At 43.8% G+C, this 15,336-nt stretch overlaps 1 protein-coding gene across 3 annotated transcripts; it reads left to right on the top strand.

The window, feature by feature from the left end:
* Positions 1 to 259: 259 nt before the first annotated feature.
* On the top strand, positions 260 to 15,325 carry Bcl2l14 (BCL2 like 14). Of its 3 annotated transcripts, none has more exons than XM_026412114.2 (6): positions 260 to 692; positions 4,979 to 5,107; positions 5,755 to 5,796; positions 7,620 to 7,690; positions 11,083 to 11,349; positions 15,287 to 15,325. In XM_026412114.2, exons 1-6 carry the CDS (start codon positions 260 to 262, stop codon positions 15,323 to 15,325), a joined length of 981 nt encoding a protein of 326 aa, XP_026267899.2. The 3 variants fall into 3 exon arrangements, with proteins under 3 accessions (XP_026267899.2, XP_026267898.2, XP_026267897.2); XM_026412113.2 differs by lacking the exon at positions 5,755 to 5,796 and adding an exon at positions 5,183 to 5,200 and having other exon boundaries at positions 4,979 to 5,146; XM_026412112.2 differs by lacking the exon at positions 5,755 to 5,796 and having other exon boundaries at positions 4,979 to 5,152; positions 7,593 to 7,690.
* Positions 15,326 to 15,336: the final 11 nt, after the last annotated feature.

Genomic DNA, 15,336 nt, shown 5'->3' with positions numbered 1-15,336 from the left:
CTACCCGATGTGCTGGGCTACCCACAGTCTTCATTACAGCTCTGATCTCATTCTCTTCCTTTGGAATCAATGCTCATCTCTCTGTTCCCACCACAGTCAGACTGTGGCTATTCCATCTCTGCTTTATCCCTGGCTGCCCAGCAAAACAGAATAGGTGCACAGGAAGCGTATATTGTTTTCACCCTGTCTCTTACCCTACAAAGAATCAATGTCACCACACAGAGAAGGAAACATGTGGACTTTGTCGTTACAGCCCACCATGTGCAGCACCAGCACCTGTGACCTAGAAGACATCCCCCTGGACGATGATGACCCCAACAGCATCGAATTCAAAATCCTGGCATTCTACACCAAATACCACGTCCTCAAGAGCGCCCCTGCTGTCTTCTCACCCAAGCTGCCAAGAACAAGAAGTTTGTCCCAGAAGGGACTGGGGAGTTGGGCAGCGGAGTCATGGACCCAGATGCCATGGCCTTGCAGACAATCTTCATCGAGTGAGAAGCCCATACAGCTTGGCAAGAAAAAACCTTCTTGGAAAACTCTCTTTGGAGGAACGGAGAAGGAGGAGAGTCCACAGAGTTCACCTCAGATCTGTTTTCAGGGCCCCGTGGAAGTGGCAGCTCAGGGTGGTATCCACGGTCAGCAGTGGTCCCGGTCCCTTTCCAGTGTGGAACGGCACCTGGATAATGGAGGTAAGCTTCGGGAACTTTTTCTCTCCCACACCCAAATCTTTCCCCTCTGTCTGTGCACAACAACTCATCTCTCCCACGTGGGAGAGACAGGCCTTGGGGCACTCCTGCTGCAACTTTCCAATTGGGTAGTATTCAGTAATAATTGCCCCACTCTGCTCGAGACTGCAGGAGAGGAAGAAGATGGCAGTGAGGAGTGCCGGGACTGGTTTCCTGGCTCCACTGTCAGTTAATAAGCTTGCTGCTCACATGCCTAATCCCCTGAGCCACACAGCCACAGGGAAGAGCCCTGGCCAGGGGCCGAGGCTGCCTCCCTTCCCAAGTTAGCTGACCTCTTAGGCCCTGCACAGGGTTTCCGTCTGCAAAGATGCCCACACTTGAACAGAAAGCCCCCTGGATTGCCCTGGGTAACTTGTTGATAAAGAGTCAACAGGTGGCAGTAATGTCTCGTTTTTAAAATATGATTGTCCTGATTTTCTTGGAGAATCAGCCCACAAGTGAACAGCTTGAGAAAACCTGTTAGGATCAGGGAAATGTCCACTTCCTGTTAGACTTGTAGACGCCTAGACCAGGGAAGATCAGGGTCAGGACTGCATGGGGGACCTTTTTGCACAGGTAATATGAGGGCCTGGCCAAAGGAAATGCAGAACCTGGACCTCTCAGAGATCATCCTTAGGCCTCTGTCTAACCTTCACAGCAGGGCATCTGCGCTCTGCACTCTGTGCAGCTGAGGGTGGCAACCGTGGTGACTCTACTGGACCAGTGTGTGTGTGTGTGTGTGTGTGTGTGTGTGTCTGAACCCTGCAGCAGACAGAAAGGCCTTCAGGCCTACCATGTGGATTGTGCCAGAGACCAAAGGTCTCCACAGACTTTCACTCTTAGACATTTCCTGGGATAAATGACATTTTGTATTTTGGTATTTACTAAAGAATCACATGCCCTTGTTTAATTTTCTGAAGTTTCAAAAGTAGCTTCTTTGCTTTTTTTTGGGGGGGGGAGGGGGGTAGGTTAATAAAATTAACTTTTATTTGAGATTAAGAATAAAATATTAAATTTAAAAAGCAGAGGGTTTATAAGCTGAATAATATCTATGGCTAAAATACACACACACACACACACACACACACACACACACACACACGCGCGCGCGCGCGCGCGCGCACAAATCTCCTAAGGAAACTTTGCTTTAAACACTTATGTACAGCTCATCTTCTCTTCTCCCTTTTCTTTCTCCTCCCTTTCTTGTTGAGTTAATTATGTGGTTTTTATGTTAATTGTGTTGGTTTTACTGGGTGTGACCCAAGGGAGCCTCACATTCTGTTTCTGTGTTGCCACACATCAGGCAGAGCTTAGTTTCACCTGGTTCTTTTAACTAAAGGCTACAACATAACCTTGTGCTGCCTCCAGTACTCAGATCCAATCTTCAGTGGCAACAGTGAGGTACATCCCAAGACCAGAACGTTCTGGTGAGAGTTCTCAAGATGTAGAGAAATGGAAGTTAACACGTAGCTTAACCTATCAGCCCAGGTTCTGTGACTTGTGAATCTTGTTTCTCTACAGCTCTGATTTCTTATGTGGACTGTTATAGTTAAAATTAGGTTCAGGGCTGGGGTTGTGGCTCAGCGGTAGAGCGCTTGCCTAGCATGCGTAAGGCCCTGGGTTCAATCCTCAGTACCACGTAAAAATAAATAAATAAAATAAAGGTATTGTGTCCAACTACAACTAAAAAATAAATATTTTTTTTAAAAAAAAGATTAGGTTCAGCAAGATAGAGTGGAAAATCCACACAATTATGGCTTAGATAACATAGAGGTTTACTTTTCTTTCCCATAAAAGAAGACCAAAGCGTGGAGGCCCAAATCTGATACGGCTGCTCCATGAAGTCATTAGGGATTCCTAGGAATTCTGCCCCGCCTTAGCTAGTGACTTCCAAAGTAGCTGCTCAGATCTCAACCAGTCTATCTACATTTTAAGCAGGAAGAAAAAGGAAACAAGGGAAGGTCCCAGGTGCCTGATTTCTAGAAAATTTAGCTAGATAATTCAGAGAGCCTTCTTGAGACTTCTCCTTATATCTCATTTGTCACCCACTGCTGCAAGGAAGGCCGGGATATATTTGTTTGAGCTGGGTACCACAGCTGCCTTTCACATTTTCCGAGACTATTACTAAGGAAGGAGAATATGGATGCTAAGTGGGAAATAGCAAACTCTCTATATGGAAATCACACCCCAATTGCCTGCCCTTTCTCTTTAAAGCTAATGTCTCAGGTCAAGGACTGAGAAGCACCTTCCAAATCCTGCTCTCTGCTCTTCTTGGCCCCACAATATCCCCCAAAATAGACGCTCGAGGATGGACAGACTTTCTGTTCTCTCCTCACCCCCATCCAATATTCCTTACTTATCCGATAGGACCATATCTAGAATCTTTCCTCCCTTCATTTTTTTTTTAAGTGAAGGTATTCTGGATGGGAATGTTAGCTAGTCCATCTGAGAAAGTTTTCATCTAACTTGATCTGAACATATTTCCTCTGCATCGTCCACTCATGTTCACAGATCCACAGAAATGAGCACACTAGCTACAGGTTAGTCTAATAGGCATTGGGTACTCCTAGGCCTGCTGGTGAAATTGAGATTACCCTGGTTGTGCTAAAAGGGATGAGGAACAGCCTTTGAGGCTCTTCATCAGCCTGGCCCCTCATCATGAAGATGGACACAGGGTGACTTCAGGTGGGAGAATCACACACGATACCCCTAGAGAGGCTGTGCAAGGTAACAGAGGGAGCACACGTTAAGCCGTCCTGTCTCACCTCCCGATAAGACTGCACACTTAGCTTGGGAAATCAGCTTCTTGCCATTTCCTTGTCAGAGGCCATGGTAGCCAGTGTGGAGCAGGAGGTTCGTTTGGCTGCAATAAGGTGATTTTAAAGTGGGAAGTACATTTGGTTTGGTTGTTAAAATGAGAAGGAAGAGTATTGACCCCTTTCCCCTTGACTTCTCTCCAGTTCACTCCTTACCAGTTTTTGAACCCTGTGGTTTGAGCATGAGGAATACCACTTTTTTAAGCCAGGTGTCCACCTACGGAAGGCTTGATAGATAGAGCATTATCTCCATGGTCCTCTGGTGAGTGGCCAGTGAAGGCAAAGGAGGGCGCTGAAGCTCTCATGCTAGGGAAGAATGCCAGGGACAGAGGATTGGAGATTGTCTTGGCAGCCCTGCCTGTTTCTCTTAGGACACATTCCTCCCAGGACTTAGGCCTTGTCTCTTATCTATCATGATTTACAGAGTCTAGGATTTCCCCTGGGTATATCAATCTTCTGGCCAAAACTCTACTCCATGACTATCTTCAAGTCTTGTGAATAATAAGCTAGTGTTATTTTTCAAATAAGACATGATACAACTCAGCTGCTCCATATGGCACCAAAGACAGAACCTGTGCAAGCTTCTACCAGTTAAGAACTTAGTGACACATCAATAAGGAAAAGTTTACTACCCAACAAGTTAGCCATGTACCTGCCCACCACGCTCTACCCCATCCCCAACCAGGTATAAAGTTGACTTGTCTTTGGCCGGCTACAACATTCAGGGGGTCAATGCCATGTAAACTTTCCTGTTCCCAAATGCTTTATTCTATACCTCTGCCTGCAAATGCACAACCCTTTTCATGGATTATAAATTCTTGAAGGATGGGTCGTACTCTGTGTGTCCTTGTTTACCCCTAAGCGTTAATTGAATGCTTCCCAGTGGACATGGAGGAAAGACATGTGATTTTACAAGCAGGTGGAATTAAGGGTTTATTTAATAATGAATTTAGGCGATGAATATGGCCTAACGTCTGGGACATTTCCCAAATCAAAATAAGATAAAGAATAAAACAAAATAAAGAATAAAAAGAATAAAACAAAATAAAGAATAAAAATAAAATCATAATGAGCATTCCATTAAAACATTTCCTTTTGTGTGTCTTCCTTTGCAAAGGGGAAAGGGGACCATAATTTGGAAAACGTCAGAATGGGATACAAATAGGTAATTGTTACAAGGGGACAATCATTCTTCTGAATATTCCTCCTGCATCCCAGCTTCTGCCAGGCAACTGCCAGCCCTTTCTGAAGAATGATCCCTACACACACACACTCTCTCTCTCTCTCTCTCTCTCTCTCTCTCTCTCTCTCTCTCTCACTCCTGGGCAATTTCTTCTCATTCTGGGGTGACCTCTTCATTCCAGGAAACTGCATACCAACGAGCCAGATGACATTCTGGGAAAGGCCACTCAGCCCCATTTTCTCTTGTTTCAGATGTGGACCCCAAAGTTGCTTCCATTGCCAACCGAGTGGCTGACATTGTTCACTCCTGGCCACCATCAGAAAGGACCCGCCTCCGGGGAGGAGGCTTGGAATTCAAAGATAAAATTGTGCGACAGGGTCGTCGTACCCAAAAAGAAAGCTTAAAATTTGTGCCACAAGGTTCTCGTACCCCAAAAGAAAGCTTAAAAGTTACAGGTACAAGTTCTAAGCAAGGTAAATCTTCCTTCCGTGTGTTTGTGTTGGGTGAGTGTGCCAGCAGAGGTATACAAGTATTCATGTGTTTGTTTAGCTCAGCGCTCTGAAACTTGCAAGTCTCAGCAGACCTGCCAGCAACATGCTCTAGGCACTGAGCTACAGTTTGAGAACTGCCCAAGGCACGGGGACTACACCAACATGATGAACCCATATGCAGAGCTCACTGCTGAGTCAAAAAGTCTCCTTGCAGTGAAAGAGGAGGAAACACGAAGTGTGCGTTCAACCTTGTCCTGGTAGACGTGGGATGCCTGATTAGATTGGACCCTGTTACCAATGGCTCTGGACCAGTTTGCACTGGATAGAGTTGGAACATCAACCCAGAGATTTAAATATTGCTTTGGGATCCTATGGAAAAGGAGGGGTCTGTCAAATAGCAGGTCTGGTGAAGAACATGAAGCAAAACTGAGAAGTAGTGACCAGACTAGGTCAGTTGTCACCAAGACCATAGCAATAGCTGTAGCTAGGGGTATAGGCCCCATGAGACTTATGGCAGCTGGGGACTCTGAGGGGAGAATTAAGGAGAGAAGGACCAAGTGCCACAGGAAGAAAAGCTGGTTCCTGCCTTTCCTTACCAACTAGGTTCCTCTCCTGTGATTTCCTCCCCAGCACCTCCCGTGGAGGCTGCAAGGCAGAGGTGGCTCCTGGGTTGGAGGCACCTTCAAGATCAAGGCAGAAGGTCTCCCTGTAACTGCTGGCACCCAGCAGTGGCTTTGTCCACCTTCTGCCCTACTGTGGGGCACACACACACTGCCACTGAGGCTTTGGGTGAGGAGTTGGAGGAGAGGAAGAGCCCTCTGAATCTGCCCAAAAGAAAATGTCGATACTTTATGGCTATCTCCAGTGCAGGAAGTGATGGGAAGTGATCTCCTACACCAAGCGGAAGCGAAGGTGCTCTTCCTCCCCCGGGAAGAATCCAGGGCTCTCCCAGAGCAGCCTTCCCAGAGGAAGGCAGCACCAGACTGAGCAGTCTGCGCTTGCTGCTCTCAAATAATGTGAGCCCCAGGTGTCCTGCTCCCCTCTCCCTTCACCAGACTGGCCACACCGATTCCCTGACCTCTCTTCTCTGATCCTCTTAATAAGTGGACAAATGTGGATTCCGTGACCTCAGGATTGGGCCATAAGTAAGAAATACTGTTCTCTCAGTAACTGGCCTTTCTCTGTTTGGATTTTATTCTATATCAGTGACCATTTTTTTTGCTTTCTTTTTTTTTTTTTTTCCGTCTGTACTTGGGGTCAAGACCCCAGGACCTCACACATGCAAAGCCAATGCTCTACCACTGAGCTACACTTATTTTGAGACAGGGCCTCATTAAATTGCTGAGGCTGGCCTCGAACTTGTGACCCTCCTGCCTCGGTCTTCTGAGTCCCTGGGATTATAGGCATGTGCCACCATGCCACACCTCCAATGACTTTTCTCATCGTGTTTGTCAGCAAGTTGTGAGACAAGAAAAATCAGTCTGCTTCCCTGGTTCTAACTCTACGCTATGCAGAATGATAGCCATTTTCAGTCTATTTACCACTGGAGACTTGGGGATGGGAGGATTTATTGATTTCATTTATTTTATCCCACCTCGTTGTAGAGACATGGCATATCATGTTTACATTCCAGTCAGTTAAAAATCAATCAAATTTCAAAGAGCATATAAGGAGAAAAAAAAAATAGGAAAATAAGATGGGTTTAGGAATTAGGTTGATCCCCAAATGGAGGACAGAAGATTTTTATCTTCCCTTAGATCTGAGCTACAAATTTGGCTCTTCCTGGTAGATGATACAAAGGTGAAAATATGATCCAGTATGGAATCTGTGGTGTCCATAAGGAAAAACATCATTGCTAAAGAAAGGCTACAGACCAGAGGGACGGCTGGGGTGTAGGTCAGTGGTAGACTGCTTGTCTAACTTGCATGAGGCCCTGGGTTTGATCTCCAGCACCAAAAAATACATAAAATAATAAAACCAAAATAAAAACCAGAGGGAAATTTTTTTCTAATATCTTCATAGGATCATGTATCTTCAACAACATTCTTACAGTCAGAGGGGTGGGGAGGGGCTAGTGGGCAAGGAAAGAAAGGACTATAGAGGAGTCTCAGATGGTTTGTGTCTGATTAGAAGAAGTAAGGTAAAATTTATTAGCTAGGAATTAGAAATCACTCCTCTTCCTTGATTCCAAACCAAGCCACAAGCATCACCACTGGGAAAATTTAAGATTATTTTGAGTTTTTCTCTTCCTTTTTAAATTTTTTTTAAATTTTATGTGGTGCTGGGGATTGAACCCAAGGGCTTGTACATGTGAAGCAAGCATTCTAGCAATTGAGTTATATCCCCAGTCCCTATTTTGTGCTTTTCTTGAAAGAAATAACTGCCATTTTCCCCTCAACAGATGGAGAAGACGAAATAATATCCAAAATTGTTGAGCTGCTGAAATTTTCAGGCGATCAGTTGGACAGAGAGGTATGAAGTACCTTGAACTAATGAGATTTCTTTCTCTTCCATGTACCAGTGCACAAGAGTAGAACTGTACTCCAGGTTGTAACCTTATTCCTTTTCAAAGTTCTGGTTTCCACTGAGTCCTAAATTTTATTTCCCTTGGAGTCCACATTCATGCTGGCTGCATCTCAAAAATGAATCACTTTGGAAAACATAAGTAAACTTTCTGGAGCCTCCCTGGAATTTTTGGAAACTAGAAAAGTAGCTGTGTTATTGCAAGAAAAAAAAAAAACACCAGTAAATTAAAATTTGCTGAATAGGATTATTAATCTCATTCCCCATGTAACTGATCCTCAGTGCTGTTTAGACTCTCCCATTTGCCCTGCAGCCTGGATATCTATGTTCCACAGGGGACCAAAGGCTGAAGACTTCTGAAATCATCTCCCCTACAGTTGCTGAACTATTTGTGGTCTGCTTAGAGTCTTCTCCTAGTCATTTGGCCAGGGAAGCAGGACAGTACCACTTGGAGAACTTGTAGACTTCCTGCCATTTCCAAGTTGAGAACCATCTTTCTAATCAGGAATCTGTGAGAGTTGCTTTCAGAGAAAGGAGATGACAACCCCCCCCCCCCACACACACACACCCCAGTGTAATCACAGAGCTTCTCTTAAGAACGCCATCTCTTCTGTGTCCATTTCCCCCAAGCTAATGCAACATCTGTAGGGGCTGTCAATCAGGATCCGGCCTGTAGATGTTTGCCTTTGTTTTGCCAGGATCTATGGGGAGGAAGTCAGGCCCAGGGCAGCTTCTGCAGTAGGGGGAGACAGTAGGAACTAGTGGGCCACCCTACTCAGTCACAGCATGTTAACAGCTCTTCTCATCAGCTTTGTCAGAAGTGTGCCCAGAGGATGATGACCAAGAGGGTGAAGGGCCTGGGAGATGGTACAGAATGAAAAACAGGGGTATTGAAAGTTGCAGAATGAAAAACAGATGTACCAAGCTAAAGAAAAAAGAACTGCATGTGTGTGAGCTTCGGGGCCACATGGCGAGGTGGGCACATGCAAAGGAAGCAGGGACTGGAACGTGATACATGATTGGAGGACAACTTGAGTTTCTCCAGAGCCAGCATTATGGATACAGAAGTTACGGGGCAATTGATTTCTTCCCATTGGAAGAATGTTTTTAGTTCTCAAGGCCACCCCTCAGGGTCAAGGGCTGCCTGTGAAAGGATGATATTGTCACTAGAATTGCAAGTGGGTGCCAAAAACTAGCCAGCAGTTCAGACCTGAACTAGGACGGCTCCTTTACTCCAGAGGATTTTACAACCCTGAAACTCTGACTTGGCCACCTCCTCTTCCTGGATTCTGAAGGCAGAGATTTGCAGTAGCCAAGCTGAGGTCAGGGAGGGGTGGTGTGAAGGTAACCCTTCTGGTTAGGAAGGAAGAGGCTTTCCTTTCCATCCCATAAATTCCCACGGTCAGAAACCTCACTTTGCCTGATGCTTTATCTTCTTTGGTGGTATTTTACATTATTTATTTAGAAACTTTGGTTCTTATTCCCTTGGCATGTTTACCCAATTGAAGACTTTGGTGGGAACATAAGGTAGGTGTGACCTTGTTTTATGTGGCCGTGAGTTCCCACTGTATGGTGGGAAACTGACACTGAGGAGGGGCGACCAGCCCTGGCTGCAGAGCATCTGCAAAGAAGCTCTCCTGAGAGGCCAGGGCCAGGTGTGACTGAGAGGGGACAGAACAGGGGAGGTGCTCTGCAGAAGATGTTTTCTTTCTGGCATCTGATTCTTTCACTGTTCCGGCAGACTTCAGACTTCCAAGTGCTGGCTAAGGTTTTGAGCCTCACTTCTTTGATTGGGCCACTAAAGAAGAGTCCTTTCTTTGTGTAGGAAGTTGGTCATTCCTGCTCAGATTTATAACTCAAATAGGACCCTGTGTCTCTGAAGTTGGGAGGAGAGCTTGGCTCAGGTAAAGGACACTATTGACCAAAATCTTCATATAGCATCTGACTCATTCCCCAGCTACCCCTGTTAAATATTTGCTGAAAATCTATTTAATGTGCCATTCCTCAAGGACAGAACTAGAGGATTTTCAAATAAGCATTTAGTGTCTGCTTATTGAGAAATCTCTGTTTTCACTTGGCAATCATCATACTAACAGACATTGCAGGAGGTGAAGCACAGAGATACTAGGCTGTAGGAATGGTGGGAGGTAGAAAAATGGGAAAGGAACCAATGGATTTGATTTTTTAAGTGAACATGTGTACTTCAGGGAGGCTTCCTGAAACCCCCAGCTCCCACAGAATCCTGAAAAATGATTGGCTTGGCATGTTGGTACATTACCTGTAATTCCAGCTACTCTCAAAGCTGAGACAGGAGGATCACAAGTTTGAGGTCAGCCTCCGCAACTTATTAAGAACTTCAGCAAGTCAGCAAGACCTTATCTCAAAATAAAAACTAAAAATAAATAAATAAAAAGGCTGGGAATATAGTTCAGTGGTGGAGTGCACCTGAGTTCAATCCCCAGTACTGCTAAATAAATGAAAAATTTAAAAAGGTCTAGGGGCATGGCTCAGTGTTAGAGCACTTGCCAGGCGTGTGCAATCCCCAGTCTCTCTCTCTGTCTCTTCTCTCTCTCTCTCTCTCTCTCTCTCTCTCTCTCTCTCTCTCTCACACACACACACACACACACACACACACACACACACACAAAGATAATTCCCAAAGCCCTTGCTCCACATCCAGCACTATGCTAAGTGTCCTACTCAGTTACCCTGTGTTATAGGTGCTATCATCATCCTGGTTTAGAGATGTCAAAACTAAACCTGAAAGGTTAGTAACTTCCCCAAAATTGCACAGCAAAGAAGAGAGGGGCAGAGGTTTACAAGTCAAGACAGTGACTTCTGAGCTTCAGATCCTGTCCATTTTTACCTCTAGTAAAGCACTTACCTCTGTTTTATAGTTGTAAGTCCCCTGAGTAAGGGCCCGAGTCTCAATTCTCCATGGTCCCTGTCCACTGTAAGTGCTCGAGAAATATTGTTAAATGTTGAATGAATGGACTGTTCAATTTAATCACTTCTTTGTCCAGATGAAATGAATCCACAAAGCAGATCCATGCCTTTGTCTGGTTCTGTGGGACATTGTACCATGATTGAGACCAGACTCAAGCCTCTTTCCATTGGTTTCTTTTTTTTTCTTTATTTTATGTATTTTTTTATTTTTATGTGGTGCTGAGGATTGTACCCAGGGCCTCACACGTGCTAGGCAAGAGCACTACCACTGAGTCACAGCCCCAGCCCCTCCGTTCGTTTCTGTAGTGGCCCACATTGAAGCTAGAGAGTAGCCTTCTGTCTGCTTCAGTGAGCCAAGTTGCCACTTTAGTGACTGCTTCTCCTCTCCTACACAGTTGAAGAAAGACAAGACTTTGCCAAGCAACCTCCAGGATATTATGTCCTACTCTGTTTTCAAGACGATCACAGACCAGTTCTTAGGGAATGTGGACACCAGAGGAGAAACAGAAGTAAAGGCACAGGGTTTCAAGGCTGCCCTTGCCATAGACGCCATAGGCAAGCTCACAGCCATTGACAACCACCCAATGAACAGGGTGCTGGGCTTCGGCACCAAGTACCTGAAAGAGAACTTCTCACCCTGGGTTCAGCAGCATGGTGGATGGGTAAGTGCATTTCTATTTAAAAAATGATTCTTCTATGAACTCAGAAGGAATGAGATGGAAAAGGTTCTTTTGGTTTGGGTTTGTTTTTAAAGTGAAGGGAACACATCTGTGAAGCAGTTCTCATGGATTTAGGACACTTGAGTGGCAAGAGATAGACACCATTGATGGAAACATACTTTTAGTGATTATCTTCATCAACCATAAATATTTACTGAGTTCTCTCAGGGTATGCGGGGGGCGGGGCTGGGGGTGCCAAGAGACTGGTCAGATAAAGCAGGAAATGAGGAGATGCTGAGATATTAAATGTTTAGATAGATGTAATTTCTGTTTTCACAAATTCTGAAGGCAGCGGAAGTCTGGCAGTGAGACAAGGGTAGGGAGATGGAGCCTCACGCTCCCTGATACAGACTGTGGGGGCTAATCCTCATGCAGAGATTCAGAGGTCACGGTATTTTGTCATCACTACTTTGACCCACTCACTTTGACAGGGACATTGAGATACAAACCAAAAGGCAAAAGTTAAACTTTCATCTATTTTTACTTATCCAGTATCAATCAAAACTGACATCTTCTCCTCCTCCATCCTTTATCCCTGAGAGCTCCTTAAAATGGCCATGTCTAAAAGCTACCCTTTGCTATATCCCGGAACCTTTGATCCCAGAGGCCCAGGAGGACAGGACTTTGCTACACATTATCATTAATCCTCCTTCCATGAGAATGGTCCAGGGACCACAGGAAGCTTGAGTTCACACTAGGCATGCTCACAGTGACCCTGGGACCTCCAAACAGGCTTAGTCTCTTGGGTATTGGAAGAAAAGTGCAGTTGATCTTGCCTCCAGGGCTAAAGTGCCCACTATGGTCTTCGGTGGCTGCCCATTGGGATTACCTAGTCTACTGTTCCTTTCTGTCTTCCACTTTTGCACTGTGCATACATAAGTGTTATCATATATAACACTTAAGTGGCTGATTTGAACAACTAACCCCCTTATGCATTGTAAATCCAAGCTGCCTTAACCCATTCTGAAAGGAGTGCAGATTCCTTGACAAGACTTTGGTTCTCCCTGATCTTCCTCCCTGGATCCCTTCATGGGATCTGACGTGGCCTCATCAGTCTCTGGCTGTAACACTTCATGGCTGCACGACAGTAATATACAACGATCAAATTCCCAGCCATGCTTCAAGTGTTCATTTTTAAATCATCATTGGTCCTATTACTGCATTTCTGTGAAGAAATGATAAGTATCAATTGGGTTCACAGGCCACCTCTCTTAAGTCTATTTGACTCATTAATGCTGCTGAAATGTCATAAAAGTTCCATTTTAAAAAAAAATTAGTGGGCTGGATGCTGTGGAACAGGCCTGTAATCCCAGCTACTCAGGAGTCTGAGGCAGGAGGATTGCAATTTGAAGGCCAGCCTGGGTAATTTAGTAAAACCCTGTCTCAAAAAGAAAAAAGGAGAGGGCATAGCATGGTGGCAGAGTGCCCTCCCAGCCTAATCCGCAGTACTACAAAACAAACAGTGGTTGAACACCAAAAGTATAACAACAACAACAAAAAAAATTGGGTTTCATTTTCTGCTTCCAAGGCCTCTACCACCAGCAAAATGAAAAATCATATCTGGGGGGTGTAGCTCACTTGTAGAGCATTTGCCTAGCATATGTGTGGCCTTGGGTTCCATTTCTAGAACTACAAAAAAACAAGAAATGAAACCCCACAGTGTAGGGAAAAGAAATACTTGCAAATCATATTTTAGTAATGATATATTCAGAAAATGTAATCAGCTCTTCCAATTCAACAACAAAAAGTAATCCAATTTTTAAAAATTTGGCCATTGATTTACATAGACATTTCTCCAAAGAAGATGTATAAGTGGTCAATAAGCACACAAAAGATGCTTGACACCTTCATTTCAGCAGTAGGGAAATGCAAATCAAAACCATGATGATCTCTACCCACCAAGATGGCTCAAATAAAAGCTGGTGAGGATGCGGAGAAACTGGAACCCTCAAACACTGCTGGTTGAGTTATAAAATGGTGCAGCCCCTTTGGAAAACAATTTGTCAGATCTCCAAAATGTTAAATACAGAGTTATGAGGGGCTTGGGGTGTGGCTCAGCAGCAGAGCACATGCTGAATGTGTGCAATGCTCTGAGTTCAATCCCCAGTACCACAGGAGAAAACAAAAACAAAAACACAAAGTGTTGCCAGTAGCACTCCTATAACCAAGAAAACTGAAAACACATTTCTACAGAACACTTGTCTGCCAATAGTCATTGCAGAATTGATTATTCATAATAACCAAGAAGGAGACACGTGAAATGTCCATCAACCAATCAATACAACTACATGGTGCAATATGATTCTTCCATAAAAAAGGAATAAAATATTGACATATATTGATAGTATATATATACATATATATATATATATATATATATATATATATATATATACCTTAAAAACACCATGTTAGTAAAGAAGTCAGACCATATGTTGTATGATTGAATTTACAGGAAATGTCCAGAACAGGCAAATTCATAGAGAAAAAAAGTAGATTGTTGCCAGGAGCCGGAGAATGAGGAAATGAGAGTAACTGCTAACAGACATGAAGTTTCTTTTTGGAGTGGTGAAAATATTCTATAATCAGATGTGTTGGTTATGCAATTCTGAATATAGTGAAAGCAACTAACTTATATACTCTAGCAGGGTAAATTTTGTGGTATAATTTTATTTCAGTAAATATAAATAGTGGTTCTCATTCTAGTTATCAAAAAAGGAAAGAAAAGTGAATACAAGTATTTTTATTATTTTAATTTGGCTTCTGGGGTTAGAAAATCAGATGTAGTTAGAGAAAATAAATTCTTCAGTAAAAATGCTAAAGAGGATTGCCCAAGGCTTTAACAATTGATGGCCCTAGTTAGTTCTCTATCCTCTGTAGTTTTCCATCCAAATTTTATGACTTATCCAGGATATCAGAAACCTGAATCTTAACTCTTGGCCATGGTTAGGTTTAATTTGGAACATATAAGTGGAAATTAGAAGAATGAAGAAAAAGAATGTGTGAGAAAGGACTCATTTTTCCAAACTGCCAGAAACAGATTGAAAAAATAAAAAGATGTTTATAAAAGAATCTTTATGAGCAGCTATGAACTGATATAAGCTATAAGGGTCTGAAGGAGATGTGGACCTGTGCTCCCTCTCTCTGGACAGGGATCAGGGGACGATTGGCCCCTAGTATCTTGGTGGCTCTCAGTGGTGCACAAGCCTACTAGCAGCTCAGGGCTCCTAACTACCTGAACATCCCACATTTCCTAGGAGGGCATCTAATCTTCCCAACTGAACTGCAAATAAGTCCATGAGGGCAGCATGATGTGTTTTACACCCCCTTTTATCTCCCATGGCTCACATCCTTTTACTTACATCATAGATATTCAACCAATACTTGTGAAATAGTAAAAGAATCAACCAAATGAATGGATAGCAACTCCATCACCCAAGCATGCTAATCAAGCTACCGTGAGATTTTAATTTACTCCTGGCCTCTTTTTCCTCGTGGTGGGGGCACCGTTCATGTTGTTATCCTGCAGTCCACAACCTCTCCTCTTTTCTTTCTGCAGCACTTCAAAAGGAGAAGTTTGCAACCTTCACAGTCATGAACCTTTTGGTACTTTGTTGAATTTTTTAAAAAGGCCTCCAAGCCTTCCCATCTTGGAGAAAAGATCCAGTCTGTTAGCCCTGGATATGTAACATAAGACCTTAGCTAATGTTTTCCTTGCAGGCATACCAAGGATGTCTGTCACCTTTCCAAACCCTCCCCCAACATACTCTTCCAGCCTCAGGTCATGCCTGGGATAAGAGCAGAGTTAAGCATATGTTTTCACTTCAACGGTGAATCAAACTTGGAATTTTAAGAATTTATTTCTCTTTTCCTCTTCTAGGAAAAGATACTTGGGATATCACATGAAGAAGTAGACTGAAATATCAGATT

Source organism: Urocitellus parryii, chromosome 5 (genome assembly GCF_045843805.1).
Source record: "Urocitellus parryii isolate mUroPar1 chromosome 5, mUroPar1.hap1, whole genome shotgun sequence".
NCBI lineage: Eukaryota > Metazoa > Chordata > Mammalia > Rodentia > Sciuridae > Urocitellus > Urocitellus parryii.
The sequence above is the reverse complement of the archived record's forward strand: the minus strand, read 5'-3'. Positions and strand labels throughout refer to the sequence as shown.